Source organism: Rhea pennata, chromosome 27, assembly GCF_028389875.1.
Source record: "Rhea pennata isolate bPtePen1 chromosome 27, bPtePen1.pri, whole genome shotgun sequence".
NCBI classification, from domain to species: domain Eukaryota; kingdom Metazoa; phylum Chordata; class Aves; order Rheiformes; family Rheidae; genus Rhea; species Rhea pennata.
The window spans coordinates 1457259-1480222 of record NC_084689.1 but is presented as its reverse complement, the minus strand read 5'-3'; the positions used below and the strand labels follow the sequence as shown (position 1 = coordinate 1480222).

The 22964-nt window shown below is 72.4% G+C and overlaps 2 protein-coding genes across 2 annotated transcripts; both read left to right on the top strand.

Moving 5' to 3' along the window:
- The first annotated feature begins 3797 nt into the window (after window positions 1–3797).
- On the top strand, window positions 3798–9260 carry CILP2 (cartilage intermediate layer protein 2). Its single transcript, XM_062596571.1, is given in 11 exon segments — window positions 3798–3858; window positions 4631–4729; window positions 4833–5105; window positions 5228–5410; window positions 5636–5681; window positions 5683–5752; window positions 5754–5772; window positions 5844–6104; window positions 6248–6356; window positions 6517–6674; window positions 6889–9260. Coding segments are annotated over 11 exon segments (3651 nt in total).
- A 7061-nt stretch (window positions 9261–16321) lies between these two features.
- Window positions 16322–18700, top strand: LOC134151570 (uncharacterized). Its single transcript, XM_062596222.1, has 4 exons — window positions 16322–16719; window positions 16851–16947; window positions 18099–18168; window positions 18241–18700. Exons 1-4 carry the CDS (start codon window positions 16423–16425, stop codon window positions 18389–18391), a joined length of 615 nt encoding a protein of 204 aa, XP_062452206.1. The 5' UTR covers window positions 16322–16422; the 3' UTR covers window positions 18392–18700.
- Window positions 18701–22964: the final 4264 nt, after the last annotated feature.

The window sequence follows — 22964 nt, the reverse complement described above, 5'->3', positions numbered from 1 at the left end:
GGTGACGCGGGCGCAGCGGGGCCCGGCCAGGGACCTCCCTGCGTGGGCGCTCGTGGGCGGCCGCAGCCGGCCCTGTTCTCCCGTGGGCCGGGAGCGGGTAGCGCTGGGCGGAGCTGGAAGGTGCCTCTGGTGCGGTGAGGGACGGGGCCAGGCGCAGCCGAGGGGCGGGAGGGAAAATCCCGGGCTCCGGGGCCTCCCCGTGGGGCCGGGGCTCGCTAGAGGGCACCAAAGGGTTGGGAACGGGGAGGGGATGGGACAGGGCTGGTCTGGAGGGTCTCCCGGGGAGGGGGGTCTGTGGGGTCTGCCAGGCTGGCTAGGGAGCGGGGGGGGCCCAGGGTCTGGCGGGACGGCCTGGCCATGGGGAGTCTCCAGGGCTGGGGGGCCAAGGGGCAGCCCCCCCGCACGCCGAGCGCCCGTGGGAGCCGGCTTTAGCATCTCGCCGGGAGCGCAGCCGGAGAGCCCGGCTCCTGCGGGGGCCGCGGGCTTCTCCGGGGCTGGATTTCACCGTCCCTCCAGTAACAGCCGAGCGGCGGCCCCGGCCGCGGCGCGGCTGAGCCAACAGACGCGAGCGATGACCGTCCGCTTCGGAAGCGCCCCGACCCCGCCAGCTCCCGGAGGCGGCAGCGGGGGAACGACCGCAGCGTTGTTCCGCTTTCCGTGACGCCCGAGGCCTCGGGCTCGCCGGGCTGCCGGCGCCCTGCCTCGCGCGAAGCGCAGCCACGGCCACGCCGCTGCTGGCCACACATGTCCTGAGCCTGCTAGCCACACGGGCAGCGAGCCCCGAGCCTGCTAGCCGTGTGCTTGCCCAGCCCCGAGCCCGGCAGCCTGGGGTGCTGTGGGGTGCCAGTCCTGCACCGGGGGGGGGGGTGACAGCGGGTGCAGGCATCGCGGCCCGGGCGCCCTGTCCTCCCGGCTCCTCTCTGGCAGCAAAGCAGAGGCCGTTGAGAAGGAGCCGCTGGAGGATTAGCAGATCAGGCGGCAGCGGCCGGTCGAGCTCTGCGGGCACCGCTGGGCCGTGGCCACCGCCAGGGTGAGGGCAGCCCCGGGAATGGGGACGGGGACGGGGACCCTCCTCTCGCCCCTCGCCTGGCCCGGGGCGAGCACGCAGCACCGTGCAGGGCCGGGAGCTGCCCGGGGCCCCGAGCCCTTCGGGCCAGGCGCCGGCGCGGCGATGCCGGGGTCACGCCAGCCTTTCCCAGGGCCGTCCCTCTGCTCGTTGGTTTTTGCATTCCTCGGGCACCTTCAGTTCTTTCCCAGGGTGGAATCGGGGTCCGAGGCCCTGCCCGGAGGGGAGCTGCTGACGGTGTCCCCAGGGTGGTGTCCATGCCGGCAGGAGGGTCCCTGGGGGCGGCCGTGGGGCTCCCAGCCGCGAGGAGGAGGAGGAGGAGGAAGCAGGGCAGTGAGCAGAGACGTGTGCAGGCATCAAGGGCAGCTTTGTGCTCCAGGACACCGGTGAGCGCCGCTCCGCTCCGGCCTGGCTCAGCTTTTCCATTCCAGCTGTCTGGGCCGCTTTCTGCCCTCCCTGGGTTCACCCGAGGCGGAGAAATATTTGGGTGTTGGAGCCTCTGCGGATCCTGCAGCTGCTAGCCTCTCCCCTCCAGGCTCCTCGGGGCACCCGGACGCCCCAGCCCTCCGGGAAGCCCCGGCCAGGGGAGCAGAGCGAGCGGCCGCCTCCCTCAGGGCCGAGCATCCTCCTCCGGAGCATCCGCCTCCCTCGGGGCCGAGCCCGTGGGTGCCCCGGGCGCTGCGCAGGGAGAGCGTCCGCGTGCCCCGGCTCCGGCGTCGGGCGGGGTCTCCCGGCATCCCCCTTCCCCGGGCTCCCCTGTCCCTGCCTGCGACATTCCCGGGAGCTGCAAGGAGGTTTTGTCCCGCGCGTGCTGGAGGCGGCGCACGGCTGGCGCCGCTCGGGTCTCGTGGTGCTCGGAAGGAGCCGGGCTCCCGGGGCAGGGAAGGGACCCGCCGGCGGGCGAAGCGAGGAGCCCGGCCGAGCGCCCGCGCCGGGACGTCGCCCCGCAGCGCCGGGACGCCCCCTCCTCCCCGCGCCGGTGCCGGCGCCGGGCCACGTTGGCATTTCTCCAGGCTCTGCTGGGAGCCCGGGGATGCCACGAAACGCTGCTGCCGGCGGCGGCGGCGGCGCTCGCCCGGCCCGGCCTCCCCGAGCCCCCGCCACCGGCTCTGTTGTTGTTGGAAACCTTGGCCTCCCTCGGAGGAATGTGACCTCAAATCCCCGCGCTGGCCGGCTCCCCGCGCCTGCAGACCTCGCCGCGCGCCGGCTCTGCCCCGCCGCGAGCTGGCCGTGCCGCCGCCGCCCCCCCCCCCGCCCCGGCTCCGGCTCCCGGCCCGGATTCCTCTTTCTTTCTGCAGGATCTGCTGCGTAACCGCCCCCGGCTGCTCCCGGTTAAGCGAGGCCGCGGGCGGCGGCGGGGGGGAAGGGGGGGCTCGGGGCTGGGCTCCGCCGCCCGCCCCGCGCAGGTGCCGTGTGCTGGGGGGCCACCGCGGGGCCGGGCCGCCCCCTCCGCCCCGCGCACCTCCGTGCCGCCTGGGCATTGCTCCCCCCGCCCCCCCCGGGCAGGATGCGGCCCCGGGGACCCCCCCCCCCCCAGCCCGGCTGCAGCTCTGAGGATGCATTCAGGGCATTTACAGTAAATAACAAACTCCCCAAACTGAGACATGATGTAATTTGAAAACACCCGGGTGTCTGGGGCCAGGCCTGGAATTGCCATCACCTTCCCGGCCCCCCCGCGCCGTCCACGCGTCCCGCCGGGAAGAGCAAACAGGAGCCCGCGGCGCCGCTGCCGGAGGAGGATTCCCGCTTGGAAAAGAGCCACGGCGGGGCAGGGGGCTGCGGAGGCGGGATCTGGGGCTTGGCCGGCCAGTGCCCCCCCCGGGGGGGAGGGGGATCAGCCCCGGGGTGCAGGTGCTTCGGGCCCCGCGGTGGGCGGAGGACGTGCGAGCCCCCGGCGCTGAGCCCCTGGCCGCCCCGGAGCCCCCGGCCGCCCCGGCTCCGTCCCTGCTGGGGGGGTCTGCGGGGAGCCGGCAGTCGGGGGGCCCCGGGGCTCCTCGCGTGCGCTGCGCCGGCCGCCGCGGTGCACGGGCCGCCCTCCACCCGGGCTTTAATTCCCCTGGTATCCCAGGAATTGGTGGCGGCTCCGCCAAGCCCCACGGCTGCCCCATCCCGGCACGGCGCCAGGCGTGGGAGGGGGGTTGCGGTGGCTGCAGGAGCCACGGGAGGGGGCCACCTGCCCCCCTCCCTGCCCCACAGCCCCACTCTGGGGTGATTGGGGCGCCCCGGCCCCCCCGCTCGCTGCAGCGCAGGGCTGCGCCCCGGGGGGCGGCCGGCCCGGGGGTGCAGCGAGCCCTGCGTGGCCTCAGCACCCCCGCCACCCCCCGCCGCACGTGGGGCCGCCAGCCTGGCCTTGCCCAGGAGCGCCCGGTGCCAGGGCGGCGCTGGCACCCCGGCGCGGCCGGCCTCGACCGCATGAGCTCAGAGGAAGGGCTTTTTCCCTTCCCTCCCAGCCGCCTTCCCCAGCGCATCCAATTTTAGCAGCTTTGCAAAACAAACCCTCAAGTTTCCCGGGCTGGAACGGCGAGCGGCAGCGCGCGGCCGGGCTCGCCGGGGAGGGCTCCTTCCCTCTTCCCTCTTGACACGGCGCCAGCCCCGGCCGAGCCCCGCGTGCCAGGATCCGATTTCTGCCGTCTCCTGGCGCGAGCGGGAAAGGCCTCCTATATAGCCGTGCGGGGCCGGCGGGCTCGCAGTCGCGCTCGGAGCCGCCGCCGGCGCCCGCCCGACGGCAGGCATGCTCCGGCGGACGCTGGCCCTGCTGGCCCTCGCCGCCGCGCACTGCGCCGCCGCTCCAGGTAAGGCTGATTTACGAGGGACAGCGCCGGCGCTGGGATCCTGCTTCCCTCCCGCCAGGGAAATTCCTCCCCCCGCAGCCCCGCTCCAGCCCGGCCGGTGCGCCGGGACGGCGACGGCGGCCGGAGCCCGGCCCCTCCGCGAGCTGCTTTTTGGAAGGACGCGTCTGGGACGCGCAGGGCTGCGAGCCGGGGTACGTGCGGCGCCACTTCAGCACGGGACGGCGGGAGCAAGCGGCTCCGGCACCGCCGACGGGCTCCCAGCCCGCTCCGTCACGGCCGCTGGCCCGGGAGGCTTTGCACCCGGAGCAGCCCCGGGCAACACCAACACGGTGCCGCGGTGCATCCCGTGCCGCTCCCCGCTCCGAGCCCCTGCGTGCTCCCTGTGCCAGCAAGTCCCGCAGAGCACCGCACGGGGGGATGGGCACCGGCACGGGCACGGGCACGGGCACGGGCGGCCTCCGGAGCAGCCAGGGCAGCGGGGGCAGGAGGGGCCACCCGCGCGGGCAGAGCCCCCACCGCAGCACCCGTTCCCGGCCCCGTCGGTGCCCCGGGGCAGCAATTTTACAGCCCCGTTTCCTGCCGCTCCCCGGCACGGGAGCCGGTGGTCGGGGTGAGCCCGGGGCCGGCCCGGCTCCGGCGGCTCCACGCCAGCCGCGTTGCTTCACCCTTTCCCGGCGGGCGACCGTGCGCTCGCAGGCGGCGTTTTGCAGACGCGCAGCCTGCAACCGCGGGAGCCGGCGGCAGACGCGCTCGCCCTCCGCTTCCCCGCCAGAGTCCCTGGAGAATGACTCGGAGGCGGCCAAGAGCGGCGGCCCGGGCAAGCCCTGGAAAACAGCCCCCGACGTAGCCGACCTGGACTTGGCCACGGCAGGTACGGCCGCGCCGGCACCACGCGCCGGGCGCCGGGGCCCCGGGGCCGCGCGGCGCCAAGCGGCTCCGCGGCACCCGGGCGCTCACGGCTGGCGCCGTCCCAGGTGGCGGTGCCGAGTGGACGTCCTGGTTCAACATCGACCACCCCGGCGGCGGCGGCGACTACGAGAGCCTGGAGGCGATCCGCTTCTACTACCGCGGGCGGGTGTGCCGGCGGCCCGTGGCCGTGCAGGCGCGCACCACCGAGTGGGAGCTGCCCGAGGAGGTGGGCGAAGTCGTGCACTCCAGCCCCAAAACGGGTTTCCGGTGCGTCAACAAGGAGCAGCCGCCGGGCAAGACCTGCTCCAACTACCACATCCGCTTCCTGTGCCCGCTGGGTGAGTGCCCGCTGCCTCCCGCCGCCGCCGGCATCTCGGAGGCTCCGAAGCCGGCACGCCGCTGCCGCGACGGCGCCCAGCCCCGGTGCCGTCCCGGCAGCGGCCGCCCCTGCCCTCCGCAGAGCACGTCTACTGGTCGCACTGGTCCTCCTGGAGCCCCTGCTCGCGGCGCGCCTGCGGCGGCAGCGGCACCCAGAGCCGCCGGCGCCGCTGCGGCAGCGCCCAGCTCTCCGCCGCGCTCAAGGAGCTCAAGTGCAAGGGCAAAGCCGTGGAGCGGCGGCCGTGCAGCGCCGGCCCCTGCCCAGGTACGAGCCGGACCCCGGCGTCCCCCCGCCCCCCCGAACGAGCGCGGTCCCGAGGAGACGGAGGTGCCGGCTCCCGCGCTGAGCTCTGCGGCGCCGGCTGCGTTTGGCCGCGCTTCCCTGCGGGGCTGGGGACCCTCGTCGCGCCCGGGGCGGAAGGGGGGGGGAGCAGGGGGGCTCCGGCAGGCAGCGCGGCCCCTGAAGCCCACGGGGCACCCCTGCCCGCAGAGGCCGCGTGGGGCCCGTGGGGCGCGTGGGGCCCCTGCTCCCGGCAAGCGCCGCCACCGCTGCAAGCAAGCCGAGCAGTGGGGCTGCGCGGGCTGCGCCGCCGAGGTGCAGACGTGCCCCCCCCTCGCCCTGCCCAGGTACCCGCCGCCCCGCGGCCCCGCGCGGCCCCCCGCCACCGCCGGCGGCTCACGGCTCTGCCCTCCCGCAGCCTGCCCGGAGCACACGCTGCGCGGCACCGTGGTCTCGGCCGCCGGAGCGCCGCTGCCCGGGGCCCGGGTCTTCCTGGAGAGCCGCCCGCCGGCGCTGCTGGCCCGCAGCGACGCGCGGGGCCGTTTCCGCGTGGCCGGGCTCTGCCCGGGCGCCGGCGCCAACGTCAGCGCCCACCTGGACAAGTTCGCCCCGGCGCTGGCGCCCGTCGTCTCCAACGGCTCCGGGCTGTCGGTGACGCGCCTGGTGCTGCAGCGGCTGGGTGAGAGCGGCGGCGCGGGGCCGGGGGGGCCCGCGGCGGGCGGCGGGGGCCGGGGCGCCTCCGCCGCTGCATGCCGCGCCCCAGGGGGGCCGGGGGGCACCGCGCCGCCGCTCGCTGCACCTCTGCCGCCTTCCTCCCTGCAGAGAAGCCCTACATGGTGACGCAGCCGCAGGCGAAGGTGCGCCTGGCCGGGCAGCGGGCGACCTTCTGCTGCAAAGCCTCCGGCACCCCCGTGCCCACCAAATACTACTGGTGAGCGCGGGGCGGGCGCGCGGGGGCTCGGTGCGTGGGGCTTCCCGCTGCTGCGCTGCCGGGGGGGGGGGGCAGGCGGCGGGGCAGGGGGCTGCACCGGGGAGGGGGGGGTGGTCGGCGGCGCGGCGTCCCGCTGAGCCCCGGCGCCCCGTCCCCGCAGGTACCACAACGGGACGCTGCTGGACAGGAAGGTCTACAAGCACGGCAGCCGCCTGGCGCTGCGGGGGCTGACGCCGGCGCAGGCCGGCACCTACCACTGCAAGGCCAGCACGGAGGCGGGCGCCATCCGCTCCGCCCCGGCGCAGCTCACCGTGCTGGGTGAGCGGGGCGGGCGCGCGCCGGGGGCCCTGCGAGGCCCGCGGGGGGGTGGCTGCACCTAGGTGGGTTCAGCACCGGGAAGGGGGGGGGGTCGTCACACCTTGCCCTGGGTGGGGGGGGGGAGCGGCAGGTTGGGCGCGCGGCGCTGCACGTGGCGGGGACGCTCCCCCCCCCCCCCCGCCTCAAGCCGCGTCTCTCCCACCGTCGCCGGCAGCCCCGGGGCAGCAGAGCTGCAAGCCCGAGCCCGAGCCGAACCTCGTCAAGCTGCCCGGCGAGTGCCGCCGGGACGCAGCGGGATCCCGCTACTACGACGTGGGCCACTGCCCCCCGACGCCGTGCGCCGGCAGCCCGGCCGAGGAGCCGCGGTGCGCGGAGGGCGCGCGGCGCTGCTGCGGGGTCCGGCGCATGGAGACGCGGGAGGTCCAGTGCTCCGGCTACCTGCTGCCCATCAAGGTGGTGGCCGAGTGCGGCTGCGGGCCCTGCGCCCAGCCCCGCATCCTGGTGCAAGGACGCGTGACGGCAGCCGACACCGGGGAGCCCCTGCGCTTCGGCCAGATCTTCCTGGGCAAGAAGAAGATCGGCTTCACCGGCTACAAGGGCTCCTTCACCATCGAGGTGCCGCCGGACACGCAGCGCCTGGTGGCCCGTTTCGTGGACCGGCAGCAGAGGTTTGTGGATGCCGTCAAGGTCCTGCCCTTCAACAGCCGAGGCGGCACCGTTTACCAGGACATCAAGATGATGCGGAAGAAGGAGCCGGTGGACTTGGACGCCAGCAGGACCAACACCATCCCGCTGGGGGAGGTGAGCGGCCAGGAGCCCATTGCAGAGCTCGTCATTCCTGCCGGCGCCTTCCTCCGCTCCTCCGGGGAGGTCTTCAAGGGCACGGTCAAAGCCAGCGTCACCTTCCTGGACCCAAGGGACATTTCGACAGCTGGCGCTGCCTCCAGTGACCTCAGTTTTGCCAACGCTGAGGGGGAGATCATCCCCCTGCGGACCTACGGCATGTTTGCGGTGGACTTGCGGGAAGGGGAGTCCAACGAGGTGCTGCAGACAGGCCCGGTGGAGGTGCGGGTGGACGCAGAGCAGATCAGGATGCCGGAGCACCTGCAGAAGATGAAGCTGTGGTCCTTGAACCCAGAGACAGGCTTATGGGAGGAGGAAGGTGTCTTCCGCCTGGCCAAGGAGAAGAGGGGAAAGAGGGAGGACAGGACATTCCTCATCGGGAACATGGAGATCCGGGAGAGGCGTCTCTTCAACCTGGACGTGCCGGAGAACCGCCGCTGCTTCGTCAAGGTCAGGGCTTACAGCAACGAGAAGTTCAACCCCTACGAGCAGCTAGAAGGAGTGGTCATCAACCTCATCAACCTGGAGCCCCAGCCCGGCTACCCCACCAACCCCCGGGCCTGGGGACGCTTCGACAGCGTCGTCACGGGGCCCAACGGCGCCTGCCTGCCCGCCTTCTGCAACGGCGAGCGCCCCGACGCCTACTCGGCCTATCTCACCGCCACGCTGGGCGGGGAGGAGCTCGAGGCCGTGCCCTCCAGCCCCCGGCTCAACCCCACCGCCGTGGGGGTGTCCCAGCCCTACTTGAACAAGCTGGGCTACCGCCGGCTGGACCACGACGACCCCAGCTTCAAGAAGACGGCCTTCCAGATCAACGTGGCCAAGCCCGACCCCAACAACATCGACGAGACCAACGGGCCCGTCTACCCCTACCGCAGCCTCAAGGAGTGCGAGGAGGCGCCGGCCAGTGCCAACCACTTCCGCTTCTACCGCGTGGAGGTGGACAAGTACGAGTACAACGTGGTGCCTTTCAAGGAGAGCGACCTGACGTCCTGGACAGGAGACTACCTGTCGTGGTGGCCCAACCCGCAGGAGTTCCGGGCATGCTTCATCAAGGTGCAGATCGAGGGGCCGCAGGAGTACATGGTGCGGTCCCGCAACGTGGGCGGCAGCCACCCGCGCACCCGCGGGCAGCTCTACGGCTTGCGCGACACCCGCAGCGTGCGGGACACGCTGTTGGAGAACAGCTCGGGCGCCTGCGTGGAGTTCAAGTGCAGCGGGATGCTCTTCGACCAGAGCCTCGTGGACCGCACCTTGGTCTCCGTCGTCCCCCAGGGCAGCTGCCGCCGCACGGCCGTCAACAGCCTCCTGCGCGAGTACCTGGCCCGTCACCCGCCGGTGGCCGAGAACAACAACACGGCTGCCTTCACCATGCTGGCGCCCGTCGACCCGCTGGGGCACAACTACGGCATCTACACGGTCACAGACCAGAACCCGCGGCTGGCCAAGGAGATCGCCATCGGCCGCTGCTTCGACGGCACCTCGGACGGCTTCTCGCGGGAGATGAAGTCCGCCGTGGGCACGGCCGTGACCTTCTCGTGCCAGGAGCGGCCGGTGACGCGGGAGAGCTTCTTCCAGCGCCTGCTGACGGAGCCGGCCGAGGCGCTGGCCGAGATCCGGCGCGAGATGGGCGCCAGCGAGCAGCGCCGGGCTCCCCCCGAGGTGACGGACTTCTCCTCCGGCTGGCGAGCCCCGGCGCGGCGCGGAGCCGGCGGCCGCCGGAGGAGCCGGGCACCGCTCTGAGCGCCCCCCCCCCGGGCCGCCCCCACCCCCCGGGCCGCCCCCGCCCCCCGGGCCGCCCCCTCGGCCCTGCCCCTTCCCCCCCCGCCCGCCCGCCCGCCCGGGGGCGCGGGGAGGGGGCTGCAAGGCGGGACGCGCCTGGCGGGCAGCGGCCCCGCGGAGGGACCCTGCTCCGGGCGGCGCCGGGACCCCGCGGGGGTATTAAAAAAAGGGGGGGGGGAAAGGGGTGGGGGTGGGATCACACAGGCGATTTCCCGGGAAACTGGGAAGGACCCGCGGCCCGGCGCTCGGCGCAGCGGGGCGGGCGGGGGGCGCCGCGGCGGCGGCCCGGGCGGGGGCTCCCCGCCGCGCGGTGACGCAGAATCTTTGGAAAGGGGGGAAAAAAGAGGAAAAAAAAAAAAAAAAAAAAAAAAGGACCAACCCAAGGATTCGGCTCAAACGGCCCTTTTTTTGGTTTTGCGCTTCCTCCCGGCTGCCCGCGTGGTGCCAGCGAGGCGAGGGTCGCGGCGGCGCCCCGGCGAGCCCCCGATGCCTGGCGCCCACAGGCAAAGAAAAGAAAGAAAAGAAAAGGAAAAAAACCCCATTCTTCACCCCGCTTTCCGGCAGGGTACGGCCTTCGGCCGCGGCGTGGGCAGCGCGGGGGCGAGAGCCGGGGCCGGCGCGCCCCCGCGGTCCTGCGGCTTTGTACGGTATTTATTAGCAATACACGGTTGTGTCAGACACGTGTGGCCGTGGGGGTCGGTGCTCCCGTGGTGCCTGGGGGGCACGGGGCAGCCCGGGCCGGGGGGGGGGGGGCTGAGCCGTCTCTGGGGCGCCGTGCGAGGGCACCCCACTTCCCCACACCCAGGGCTGCAATAGCTTGCAGGGGGGGGGAGGAACAGCCTGGGCAGGGTGTCTGTGCGTCTGTCCAGCGGAGGGTAAACAGGCAGGAGGGTCCCCAGCAGTCTCGGGGCGATTTGCAATACCCCCCGGGGGGGGGGGGGGCGGGGTCTGAGCACTTTTTGCAAAGATCTGCGAAAGTCTCTCCGTGCTCGCGGACCCTGTGGAGCGCTTGGGATGGAGCCGGAGAAGCAGCGGCTGCCGGCTCCGCGCGTCTGGCAGCCGGGCTGTGGTCCCGCGCCCCCTCCCACCCATCCCGCTCCCTGGCGCATGCTGTAATGGAACATGCCGTGTTTATGGGTCCAAAAAATCCCCTTCTCCTCGCAGGACAATGTTTCCCTGTTAAAATATGGTTTGGCCAAGACAAGGCATTTTTCTGCCCTTATGCTGGATGCTGCCATTTGCCAGATCAAAGGGGCTGGGGCACCCGGGGGGGGGGACAAGGTGGACAGTTTGCCAAGCCACCTCTTGGTGCTTCAGCAGCTGAAGCCCGAAACCTGACCCCCTCCATCTCCGGCCTGGAAGCGAGTGCTCAGGCTGGACACGTGGGCCTGGCGATGCCGTGGTAATGCACGGGAAGGAGCAGCCGACCCCCTGTCCCCACGTGCCCAGAGACCCCGGCAGCTGGCAAGGGTCGCCCACCCGCTGGCGTGCACTCCCACCCGCCGGTCTGCACTCCCACCCAGCGAGTGCTGCATGTCCCCAGTGCTGCACGTCCCCAGTGCTGCACGTCCCCGCTGCTGCACGTCCCCACTGCTGCCGAGGGGTTTAGGAGCCGCCTCCACCGCTCGGAGCCATGTCCTGGCCTCCAGCCTGCGGGCACCGGGGTCTCCGTGGAGGAGCAGCGGGGAACGCTGCACCGCGTGCCTCGGGGACCGCGGGGGCAGCGGGGGCCGGGGCTGGGGACGTTAGCGGCAGGATTGTTCTCCACCATCTGCTTGGCTTGGTCGGAGGCAGCTCCCAAGACGGGTCGGGTGGAAGCAGCAGTTACCACAGCTCTGCTGCTATTGAAGTTGTCAGGACGAAAATGGGGCTGAAACCAGCACAAACCCGCAAGCGGCCGGTTGGACATGCCAGTCTGCAGCCACTTGTGCTAACTGCTAGGCCCCCCCCCCCCCCCCCGCCAGACACACGGGTAGAGCCCCTGCAGGGACCCAGGCGTCCGGGCTCCCCGTCTCCCGTTTGCCAGCAGAGCCTGTGGGGCAAGCGGGGGACCGTAGGGACCCGGGGCAAAGCAGTGTCGTTGCTCCTTGGCTCGGCCCCGCGGCCCGGCAGCGCTGTCCATGCGTCCCTGCCGCCCCGCGTGCGGCCGTGCCCGAGTCCCGCAGCTCCCCCCCCCTGCCGCCCCCAGCTCCGCGGCTCCCGCCCGGGGCCTCTGCGCTGCTTGGCCCTTGCAGCAGGAAACCGGCTGCTGGAAAGCCCTGGGGGAGGAAAACCCCAAACCACTCCCGGGCAGCCGCAGCGTCTCGGCAGCGAGCTGCCGGGGCCGCGCACGGGGTGGGGGGGGGGGGGTGTGCACACAACCTGCTCCCGTCGCAACCCCTTCTCCGTGGGGCGAGCGCCTCCCTCCTCCCGACAGCTCCGATTCTCCACCAAGAGCTTCAAAAAACCCCGAGGAGCAGCAGAGAAGCATCCCGCCGCCCAAGGGAGCCCGGCTGCGAGGGACCCCCCCTGCCCGGCCCGGCCCGGGGCACGGCGCTCCCCAGACACTCCCGCCCCGCCAGCACCCCTCCCCGTCCAGCCCCTCCGCCTCGCGCTTTGCATTCTGACTCCTGGCAGCTCCCCAGAGCCGAGGGGCGAAGGCGGCAGCGTGGGTGGTGGAGGGGGCAGGGAGCAGGGGCAGAGCCAGGGGGGAGAGGGGACAGCGGGGGCACCTGAGCCACCGGAGCAGGGCAATGGGTGTAGGGGCTCACTGGGGGCAGGTTGTACGGGGAGCTGGGGGGGGGGGGGGATGCAGCCCCGGACACACTGGGGGCAGGTTGTACGGGGAGCTTGGGGGGGGGGGGGAGGATGCAGCCCCGGACACACTGGGGGCAGGTTGCATGGGGAGATGGGGGGGGGGTGCAGCCCCGGACACACTGGGGGAGGGTTGCATGGGGAGATGGGGGGGGGGTGCAGCCCCGGACACACTGGGGGAGGGTTGCATGGGGAGATGGGGGGGGGGGTGCAGCCCCGGACACACTGGGGGAGGGTTGCATGGGGAGACCGGGGGGAGGGGGGAGGATGCAGCCCCGGACACACTGGGGGCAGGTTGTAGGGGGAGCGGGGGGGGGGGGTGTGTGCAGTCCCGGACACACTGGGGGCAGGTTGCATGGGGAGATGGGGGGGGGGAGGATGCAGCCCCGGACCCACCGGGGTGGCTCGTGCTGGGTGTGGGGCCTGGGAAGCCGCCCGGGGCCAGGGCTGGGCTGGGGGCCGCGGCCCGCGGGGCTCCTGGAGGCCGCCCGGCCCTGCACCCCACCCACATGCTGCAGCTCTGAGCTCATGCGTCAGCAGGTACCAAAATAGCCCCCGGCCCCCCGGAGGTCGCCGGCTTCCAGGCGGTGCCGAACCTCGCAGTCCGGGGCTGATTACCGCCCACCCGGCCAAGCCGCCAGCTGGGACGGCTTTGCCTCGGGTTCACCTAATTGCTAGCAGAAAGCGCCGGCGCGCGGCTCCGGCGCGGCGGGGGGCTGCCGGGAGCAGGCGGCTCCTGGCCCCGGCACCCCGCTCCGGGCCGGAGGAGGAGGGAGAGCCCGGAGGGGTTTTCTGCAGGGTCTGGGGCTCAAAACCCTCCTTTCCTTCCCCTCCCGAACCCCCCCCCCCGGCACGAGCAAGGCTCGTGGCGGAGCGGCGGGATGGGCGGGTGGGACGACGGCGGCCGGCGCGAGAAGCTCTCCGAGCCGAGCGAGAGCTGCGGGGCTGCTGCCGCGGGGCGGGAGCGCCGGGGGCGAAGGGGCTCCGGCCGGCAGCCCCCGGCGCCCGGGGCCGGCGCGGGGGCGAGGGAGCCGCGGGCTCCCGGCAGCGCGGCGCAGCCCTGATGAGAAACGCAGGCCGGGGGCGTCCGGAGCGGCGCTGGTGCTCAGACGGGCCCAGCTGCTTCTCGTTACCTCCGAACGCTGTCCAAAACAGAATAACAAACCGGGGAAGGGAAAAAGGAGCGAGAAACCAGCTCCCGGCCCCGCCAGCAATTAGGGATGGCCCGAGCCCAACGTAAATGGAGCCGCCGGCGGCAGCCGCCCGCTCCGGCCCGTCCCTGCGCGGCCGGGGGGCTCCCGGGCTGCTCCCCGCCGGGCGCCCGCGCGCCCCGACCCGCCGCCCCGGCCCCCCCCCCCGCCGCGGTTTGCTGCAGCAGGGCCGCGGGCGCCCTCGGCCGCGCACACGTCCCGGGGCTGGCCGGGAGCAGAGGCTGCTCCGAGCATCAGCCACGGGCTGGAAAGCGACTGGGGAAAGAGCAGCAGCTCACGCGGCTTTTTTTTTTTTTTTTTTTTTTTTTTTTTCTTTTCTTTGCCTTTAATAATGGAAAATGTAATGACAGCGCTTAAATTGAAATAATAAAAGAAGCCATCCAGAACGCCAGCCCGGAATAGGAGCGAAGCCCACGTTTCAGGCTGCGAGGGAACAGGCGCGGGCAGGGGATGAAAGGGAAAAGCAGGCGCTCGGAGCCCTGGCGGCCTCCCGCTCCCCGCGCCGCCCCCCTCCCGCGGCTCCCCTTGCCCGACCGCCCCCGGCATCGCTCCCGTCCCGGGGTTTGGACCCCCACCCCTGCCATCACCCGCTCCCCACGGGCCGAGTCCTGCCAGGGGCTCCAGCACCCGGCTCCCAGCCCCGGGTGCTGCATAGCTCCTCCGTGCCGGGCCGGGTCGGAGCGGAGCGCAGGCGCCGGGGGGGCCGGGACCCTTCCCGCGCCGGAGGCTCCCGGGGCGGCAGCAGCCCCGGCGGTGCCAGCTCCCCGGCTCCGTGCGATGCCGGAGCCCGTGCCGGCTCCAGCTCCCGAATTCCAGGCCGTCTGGCCAAGGGACGCCGCTGCGCTCGCGGCGCTCCCTCCGCACCGGCCGCGGAGAGAGGAAAACAGCAGCGTCCCTGCGCGCGGCGGGCGAGGGGAGAGGCTGCGGGGCTGGCGCCGCACCACGGCGGCCGGACCCGCCGCCGGCAGCGCCGGGCATTTAGCGGCGCGGCTGTTCAACCGCTCCGTTGCAGGGAGCGTCTGGAGCCAGGATTTAGGGGGTGACGGAGGGGAGAGGAGCCCTGGCTCTTCCCGGGCGCCCAGCACCGCTCCGCTGCGGCAGGGAGCAAGGGGGAAAAGCAGGATAAACGGCACGGCCGCATCCCCGTGCCGCAGCCTCGCACGGAGCCGCCGGCCCCGGGGGCGAGCCGAGATCCCGCTTTCCTTCCGAGCGCGGCCCCGGAAACGTTTTACCGGGTACACCGGCGGGAAGGGAGACGAGGCTTTGCGGCACGCACTCCTCCCACCGTTGCTTTTTAGATATATTTTGAGAGCCGCATCTTAAAATCTCAGTGTTCAAAGGAACGCTGCTGAAGGGAGCTGGTTCTGGAAAAAACATCCCTTCCCCTTTTTTAAATCTATTTTTGAAGCTGCTGGCCCCCGCTCGTCCCCAGGATCCAGACCATAAATAACAATAACAACGTATTTAAAGATTTTACGATGACAGCTCGCCGAATCCGCCAGCGCCTCTCAATTCTCCAGATGTTGAAAATCTGACTCAAAACTGGAAGTTTGGTAAATATTTTGTGTGTTTCTCATTTCACAGCCACTGGGATTTCTTTTTTTTTTTAATCACATGGAGCAGCAGAATAAAAATAACAGCTGGAGCAGCTATTTTTAGGAGACGGAGGGAGGAAAGGTGAGTCGGTGGCCGCCGGCCCCGCCGCCCCGCTGGGACTCGGCGCTCGCCGCCGGCGCGGCCGGGGCCACGCTGGGACCCCGAGGGCGACGAGCGGCGCCGGGTCCCGGGGCCGGGGATCCCCGCGGGCAGCGGCGGCGAGGGGCTGCCCCGCGGCCCCTCGAGCTTTCCCGCTGCCGCCGTGGCCGCCCCGAGGTATTTCGCCGGGGCGAGGGAAGCGCTGCCGCTGACCGCGCGGGCGCCGCTCGCCGCCGTGCCCAGAAACGTCGGCGGGGAAGTGTGAAAGACGCCGCAGAGCACCGGCCTCGCAGCTGGCCCTGCCTCAGAGCACGCTGCGCCGGCGCCAGCACCGGTACCTGCCGCCCCGGCTAAGCCATGCCCTGAGGACCCCGCACCCCGTGTCCCCCTACCCCGGGTACCCCATGCCCTGGGGACCCGATACCCTGGGGACCCCACGCCCCAGGTACCCTGCACCCTGTGTCCCCTGTACCCCGGGTACCCCATGCCCTGGGGACCCGATACCCTGGGGACCCCACGCCCCAGGTACCCTGCACCCCGCGTCCCCCATACCCCGGGTACCCCATGCCCTGGGGACTCGATACCCTGGGGACCCCCACGCCCCAGGTACCCTGCACCCCGCGTCCCCCATACCCCAGGTACCCCATGCCCTGGGGACCCAATACCCTGGGGACCCCACGCCCCAGGTACCCCACACCCCACGTCCCCTGTACCCCGGGTACCTGATACCCTGGGGACCCCACGCCCCAGGTACCCTGCACCCTGTGTCCCCTGTACCCTGGGTACCCAATACCCTGGGGACCCCACGCCCCAGGCACCCCACACCCTGGCTATCCCATACCCCACTACCTCCATCCCCTAGGTGCCCCATAACCCCACGTACCCCATACTTTGGTATCCTATAACACAAGTACCCTATACCGTGGGGTACCCCACATCCCTGGATACCCCCTACCAGGGGTACCCCGTAACCAAGGTACCCCCTGTATGCCAGGTACCCCATATCCCGTATCTCAGGTACCCCACAGACTGGGTACCCCCAGTCTGGATATGCCGGTTGCCCCATACCCCAATACACCGTACCTTGGGTACCACATACTCGACTTACCCCATCTCCTGGGTACCCCATCGCTGGGGTACGGATCCTGGGGGATGCTCTGCCCCCCGCACAGCCCCGCTCACCACGCTGCCGGCCTGCAGCCCCCGGCTCGGCGGGGCCCCACTGCCCCGCTCACCGCGGCCAAGGCCAGGGCAGGTTGTGTCCTCGCTCGGGACAGGCAGCCCCTTGCAGCAGAACTGTCTCAAATCACATGATTTCCTGGAAAGTCCCATTATCGGGGAAACGAAACAACTGCTTCTGCAAGAGTGTTTCAGGCACCTCCCAGAGCTCCTGTCCGGGAGACGCTTTTTGCCCAGGCAAGTCTATGGGTCTCCCAGAAGGGATGCGAGTCTACAAGAGTTACGTGGTGCTCGCCGGCGGGACGGCCGCAGCGCTCCTGCTGGTAGCCCTCACCCTGGCATTCTGCCTGCCGGCGGCGGAGCGGGAGCCGGCGCAGTGCCAGGGCTGCGCGGCGAACGGCACCCTGGCCTGGCTGGAGACGCAGCGGGCCAGGTGGGAGCAGGCGATGGAGCAGGTGGCGGTGCTGCAGACGGAGCTGGGCAGCGTCAAGCAGTCCCTGGAGGAGGCCCACGGGCGGTGGGACACCTGCACGACGCGGCTGGTAGGCACCCGGGCGGCTGCTGCCCCAGCTGCTCTGCGGTGGCCGGGCGTTTCCCTAGGGCCAGGGCGCCTCGGGGTCTGAACCGCAGCCCCCGGCAGCGGCGCTTCCCTCCTCTCCCCGTGCCCCCACAGGACACCTTGCAGAGGGACGTCACGGCCCTGGAGCAGGCGCTGGAGCTCCTGCAGCGCCAGGGATCGGAGCAGGGGGCCAAGATGGCCTCGCTGCAGGGTGAGCGCCGGGGCAGGGAGCATGGGCAGGCAGGATGGGGCGAGCTGCGTGCCGGGGCGCAGGGCATGGGTAACGACCCGGGGACACCCAGGTCCCGTTCCCTGGGGTGTGCCAATTGCCTAAGCCAGACAGATCCCCATCCCCTGGATTGCACTGATCCCTGTTCCCTGGTCCATGCTGGCCCCGTTCCCTGATCCATGTTGGTCCCATCCCCTGGTCTGTGCTGATCCCATCCCCTGGGCCATGTTGGTCCCATCCCCTGGTCTGTGCTGGCCCCGTTCCCTGATCCATGCTGGTCCCATCCCCTGGTCCATGCTGGTCCTGTCCCCTGATCCATGCTGGCCCCCATCCCCTGGTCCGTGCTGGCCCCGTCCCCTGATCCATGCTGCCCCCGTCCCCTGGGCCATGATGGCCCTGTCCCCTGATCCATGCTGGTCCCATCCCCTGGTCTGTGCTGGCCTGTCCCCTGATCCATGCTGGCCCCCATTCCCTGGTCCATGCTGGCCCCGTTCCCTGATCCATGCTGGTCCCCATCCCCTGGTCCATGCTGGTCCTGTCCCCTGATCCATGCTGCCCCCATCCCCTGGTCCGTGCTGGCCCCGTCCCCTGATCCATGCTGCCCCCGTCCCCTGGGCCATGCTGGCCCTGTCCCCTGATCCATGCTGGTCCCATCCCCTGGTCTGTGCTGGCCTGTCCCCTGATCCATGCTGGTCCCCATTCCCTGATCCGTGCCAGCCTTGTCCCCTGATCCGTGCTGGCCCCATCCCCTGATCCATACTGGTCCCCATTCCCTGGTCCGTGCTGGCCCCATCCCCTGGTCCATGCCGGCCCTGTCCCCTGATCCGTGCCGGCCCCGTTCCCTGATCCATGCTGGCCCCATCCCCTGATCCATACTGGTCCCCATTCTATGGTCCGTGCCGGCCCCATCCCCTGATCCGTGCCAGCCCTGTCCCCTGATCCGTGCTGGCCCCGTCCCCTGATCTGTGCTGGCCCCGTCCCCTGGTCCGTGCCAGCCCTGTCCCCTGACCCGTGCTGGCCCCGTCCCCTGATCCATGCCGGCCCTGTCCCCTGATCCGTGCTGGCCCCGTCCCCTGGTCCATGCTGCCCCCATCCCCTGGGCCGTGCCGAGCCGGCCGCTCTCGCCTCCCCAGAGGCGAACAACATGCTCAAGGAGGATTTGGAGCAGCAAAGGCAGCAGCTGGAGGACGTGCAGAAGGGCAGGTGAGACCCGCGTCCCTCAAGCCCCGTCCCCGTCCCCGCCGTCCGTCACCAGCTCCCCCCGTCCCCCTCCAGGAGCAGTCTCGAGTCGCAGATCTGGAACCTGCTGCACACGGTCCAGTTCCTGCAGAGCCAGAGGTCGAGCGGGAGCCAGCTGGCAGCGGGCAGCCTGGCCGCGCGCCTGAGCCTCCCGGCCGCGGCCCTCGCAGCGACGCTGCTCCTCTGAGCCCAGGCGGCTCGTGCTCGGCCCCCGAGCTGGGCTGAGGAGGGACCGTCCCCGTCCGGAGCGGCGGCGGCTCGGGGAGCGCCGGCTCCGGGAGCCCCCGGCCCAGCCTGCGGCTCGCCTCCGCCCGCGGCTGCGCCGGGACGCCTCTCGCCCCCGCGGCCGCCCGGGCCCTTCGCCGCCGCAGCCTCCGGGCGACACGGTTTGATTCCGGCTGCGGACCGCTGGCTGGTTGTGCCGCGCACGGCGGGGGCCTCGGGCACGCCGCGGTTTGCTAGGATTTAACCTAATAAAACCTCGGGAAAAACCAAAGCGGTGTTTGGTTGCTCCAGCCCCTCTTCGGGACCCAGAGCCCCCAGCCTGCTGGGGGGCCTGCGCGGATGCCTGCAAGCGCCAAGGCTCAGCGCAGCGCGGGACGGTCGCAGGAGCAGCTGAGCCGGGGGCGGCCCCGTCCCGCGAGCCCGCGGCGCAGCTTCCCCCCACCCCGGCATCCGCTGCGGGCGCTGGGGCCGGCGAGCGCGGGGCGGGCGGCACGGGCCGAGCCGCCTCCAACACAAACAACGTCTGCGATGGGCTGCGACCTGCGAGAAACCACAGCCCAAAGCGGTGTCTGCTGAGCAGAAGCCCACGCGCGGTGATTAGAGCCGCCCAGGCGCCGCGGGGCCGCCGGCACGCCGCGGGGCCGCCGGCACACCGCGGGCGGCAGCCGCCGGAGCGGGCGAGCGGCCCCGCGCGTCCCCCCCACCTCCCCCAAGCATGGACCCCTCGGTGCCCAAGGCCACCCTGAAGGCGCTGGGGCTGTGCGCGGCGCTGCTGGTGCTGGTGGCGGCGGTGACGGTGGCGGTGGCGGTGCTGGTGTGGCGCTCGGAGGCGCTGCGCAAGCTGCAGGGCTGCCGGGAGCGGGCGGCCAACGCGAGCCGGGAGCTGGGCGGCCGCGTGGCCGAGCTGGAGCAGGAGCGAGCCCGGCTGCGGCGCGCGGCGGCCGACGGCGCCCGCAAGGAGGAAGAGCTGCGGCGGCTGCTGGCCGAGACCCGCGGCGCCGGCGAGCAGCTCAACGCCAGCCTGGCGTCCTGCAGGGAGCACGCGGTAGGTCCCGCGCGGGTCTCGCTCCCCGCCTCGGAGCCGGCCGGGGGGCAGAGGGAGGCAGCCGGGGCGCGCGGGGAGCGGGGCGCGCGGCCGCCTTCCCGCCGAGCCCCTTGCTGCCCCCGGTCCCGCGAGCGCTGCCAGGGCCGAGCCGGCTCCGGGCACCGCCCCGGCGGCAGCAGCTATTCCTGGCGGCGCCGGAGCCGCGCCGCTCCGCACCGTGTAATTACCCCCCCTGCGAGCGGCGGCGGGGGCCGGAGCCCGGTGCGGAGCTGCCGTTTCTCTCCTCCGCGGTATTTTTAGTTGCAGATGCAGCCGGGAAAAGGGCCTGGCCTGGCCGCCGCGCTCCGAGCCCGGAGGAAGAGCCGGCGCTCTGCTTTCCCTCCCACGCTCTTCCGGCCCCACGATGGCCCGGGGAAAAAATCCGCTCCAGCTTCACGGCATTTCGGGGCGCCTGGGCCACCCCGACTGCGCCCGCACGCACCCTTCCCTCCGGGGAGGAGGGATCTGCCCCTCGCCAGCCGCCTGCATGCACATGCACGTGCCCCCACATGTGTGTGCATGCCCCACGTGCATGGGCCCGTGCCCCACATGTGTGCACACGTGCCCCGCGTGCACGGGCCCGTGCCCCATGTGTGTGCGCGCGTGCCCTGCGTGCACAGACACGTGCATGTGTGTGCATGCCCTGCGTGCACGGGCCTGTGCCCCATGTGTGTGCGCGCGTGCCCTGCGTGCACAGACACGTGCATGTGTGTGCATGCCCTGCGTGCACGGGCCCGTGCCCCACGTGTGTGCGTGCATGCCCTGCATGCACAGGCATGTGCCTGTGGCCCCGGGACCCCCCCCGCCACCCGCCGCCGAGGCCGGTCGGTGCTGGGGGGGACGGACACATGGCGAGGAGCCGGTGAGGATGAGCGAGCCGCGGCCGGAGCGGGGAGGAGGCCGCGGAGGTGCCGGCAGCCCGGCGGCGCCGCGCTCACCGCGGCGTGTCCCCCCCCCTCTTCGGCAGGCCGCGCTGGGCGGCGAGGCGGCGGCGCTGCGGAGCCAGGTGCGGGCGCTGCGGCGCGAAGGGGCCGAGCTGGCCGGCAGCACCGCGGCGCTGCGAGGTGGGCGCCGCGCGGGACCCCGGCGGCGGCGGCGGGGGGGGGACCCCGGGCTCCCCCAGCACCCGGCTCAGCCCCGCGGTGCCCTTCGTCCCGCAGAGGAGCTGACGCGGAGCCAGGAGGAGGCGCGGGGGCTGCAGCGGCGGCTGGCGGAGGCCACGGAGCAGCGGCGGGCGCTGCGGGACCGCGGGGAGCGCTGCGAAGCCGGGCAGCGCCGGCTCCAGGGCAGCCTGTAAGGACCCCCGCTGGCGCCCCCGGCCCCGCTCCGCCACCGCCCGCCCTGGAGCCTCCAGCCCTGTGGGCGGTGGGACTGGAGCCCCCCCGTAACGCGCCCCCGCTCTCCCCGCAGCCGGGACTACGCGGCCAAGGTCGAAGCCCTGCAGCGGCGGCTGAGCTCCTGCCCGGCCGGGCGCAGGTGCCCCCCTCGCCGGTACAGCGCCGGGCGCTGCCTCCTCTCCCTGTCTGCCCGTCCCACCCCCCCCCGGGGGGCCTCGTGCGTGTGCCCTGCACACGTGTGCACATGCCCCACATGCATGTGCTCTGTACGTGTGTGCACGTGCCCCACGTGTGTGCACATGCCCTGCATGCATGTGCCTGTGCCCTGCACACGTGCACGTGCCCCACATGCGTGTGCCTGTGCCCTGCACATGTGTGCCTGTGCCCCGCACGTGCTTGTGTCCCGCACCCGTGTGCATGTGCCCTCGTGCCCCTTCGGCACCGGTGTCGGCAGCCCGAGGCGGCCCCGACACCGGCAGCCCCCGGGACCCGCTCACCGCTCCCCCCTCTTTTGCAGGAAGGGTTGAAGCCCCGGCCGGGCGCTCGGCGGTGGGGGCTCCGCCGTGGGACAGGCCCCCCCAGCCCCAGAACGGCTGCAGCTGCGGGATGGTGCCGGCACCGGCGCGGCGGCAGTGGCTCCGGTGCGAGAGCGGGGCTGGGAGCCCGGGGGCGGCGGCCGCCCCACGGCGCGCCTGCTCCTGGTGCCACCGCGGCCCTCCACACCGGCCCCGGCCCCGGCCCCTCTGCGGCAGCGCCAGCAGCTCCCGGCCGCGCCGCCTGCGCCCGCTTTCCCCGCGGCAGCGGCGCAGCCGGCACACGCGCCTGGGCAGGGGGTTTCAGCCAGCGGAAACGCTCTTTGCTGGCTGCGGGATGACTCCCTCCGCCGGCTGCGGGGCGCCGGCGCCGCTGCCTGCCTGCTCCGCGCTCTTCCTCCGTGCTCTGCTTTCTGCCCCTGTGCATTGGCCGCGGTGCTCTCAGTAAGCACCGGGAACTGGAAAGACTTTGCAAGCGGGAAGGCATTTGTGCAATAAAGGCTGCTCTGTCCACCAGGATGTTTCCATGCGCCGTGGATCCAACCGCTCTCCCCGGCCCTGAGGTCACAAAGTTAAACAAATTCCAGGGCTGCTGCCGGCTGCAAAGGCAGCGCCGAGCGGCTGCCAAGGGCAGGAGCCTGGCTCTGCCCCGGGCGCATCCCGGCGCCGGCCAGCTGGCTCTGTGTGCCCGGCCGGCGCGGGGGCTCTGCCGCCTGCCCCGGAGGCTCCCAGGGGCCGGCGGGGCGGATGCAGCCCCAGAGAGGCCGGCACGGGCCGGGGGGGGGGGGCTGGCCAAGGGGGTGGGGAGGGATTAGCAGAGGCTGCCGTTTCCCAGGCGCTTCCCAGATTCTTTGATCCACTTGAAGCCAAGGCAGAAGTTTTCCAGGAAAGCTGCAGATTTTTCCTGCTGCTGCCATACAATATCCTGTGCAGAGGGCAGGCCGGCTGCGAGCGTCTGAGCACGAGCATCCGGCCTCAGCCTGCAAAACCCATCAGCGCGTTACCCGCGGCTGCGCCGAGCCAGGGGAGCCGCTGGCCGGCAGCTTTCGAGGGGAAAGTGCCTCGGCTGGGGCAAACCGGCCCCGGGGAGCGCAGCTCCCAGGGCTCGGCGCGCCCGGAGCCGGAGCCGGGTGAGCGCCCAGGGGCGGCGCAGCCTGCACGGCATCGGCGCTGGACGGCGCCGGCCCCCGGGGCCCTCCCCTCTGCGCGTGCTGCACCTTGTGAACCCCGCAGGCTCCTTCCTGCCGCCCCGCCGAAGCCTTCAGCCCTTCCTCATCCTCGCTGCGGTCCACCCGCATGGCTGGGAGGGAGGAGCTGGCTGTGAGCTCAAGCAAGCGGGGAGCAAAGCTGCGGGGCCGGGGCTGGTGCACGCAGCATCCCCGGCGGGGCCGGGGCCGCCGGGGCCGCCGGAGCGGGGAGGTGACTCAGCCCTGTTATTTGCAGCTCAGGAAGGAAACGGCAGTAGCCGAGAACAGCTTCAGGACTGACACCATCCCGACCACTGCAGACACTCGGCGGCCCCCAGGGGCCTCGGCCTGGCGAGAAGGCAGGAAACAGAAACCAGGTCCCCTGCTTCGGGGT

Excerpts from the sequence above, each read along its gene's own strand:
- LOC134151570 (XM_062596222.1), top strand. The coding sequence starts at position 16,423 with ATGGGTCTCCCAGAAGGGATGCGAGTCTACAAGAGTTACGTGGTGCTC. Across the intron at positions 16,948-18,098 it reads CAAGATGGCCTCGCTGCAGG|AGGCGAACAACATGCTCAAG; the intron begins GTGAGCGCCGGG and ends TCGCCTCCCCAG. Across the intron at positions 18,169-18,240 it reads GAGGACGTGCAGAAGGGCAG|GAGCAGTCTCGAGTCGCAGA; the intron begins GTGAGACCCGCG and ends GTCCCCCTCCAG.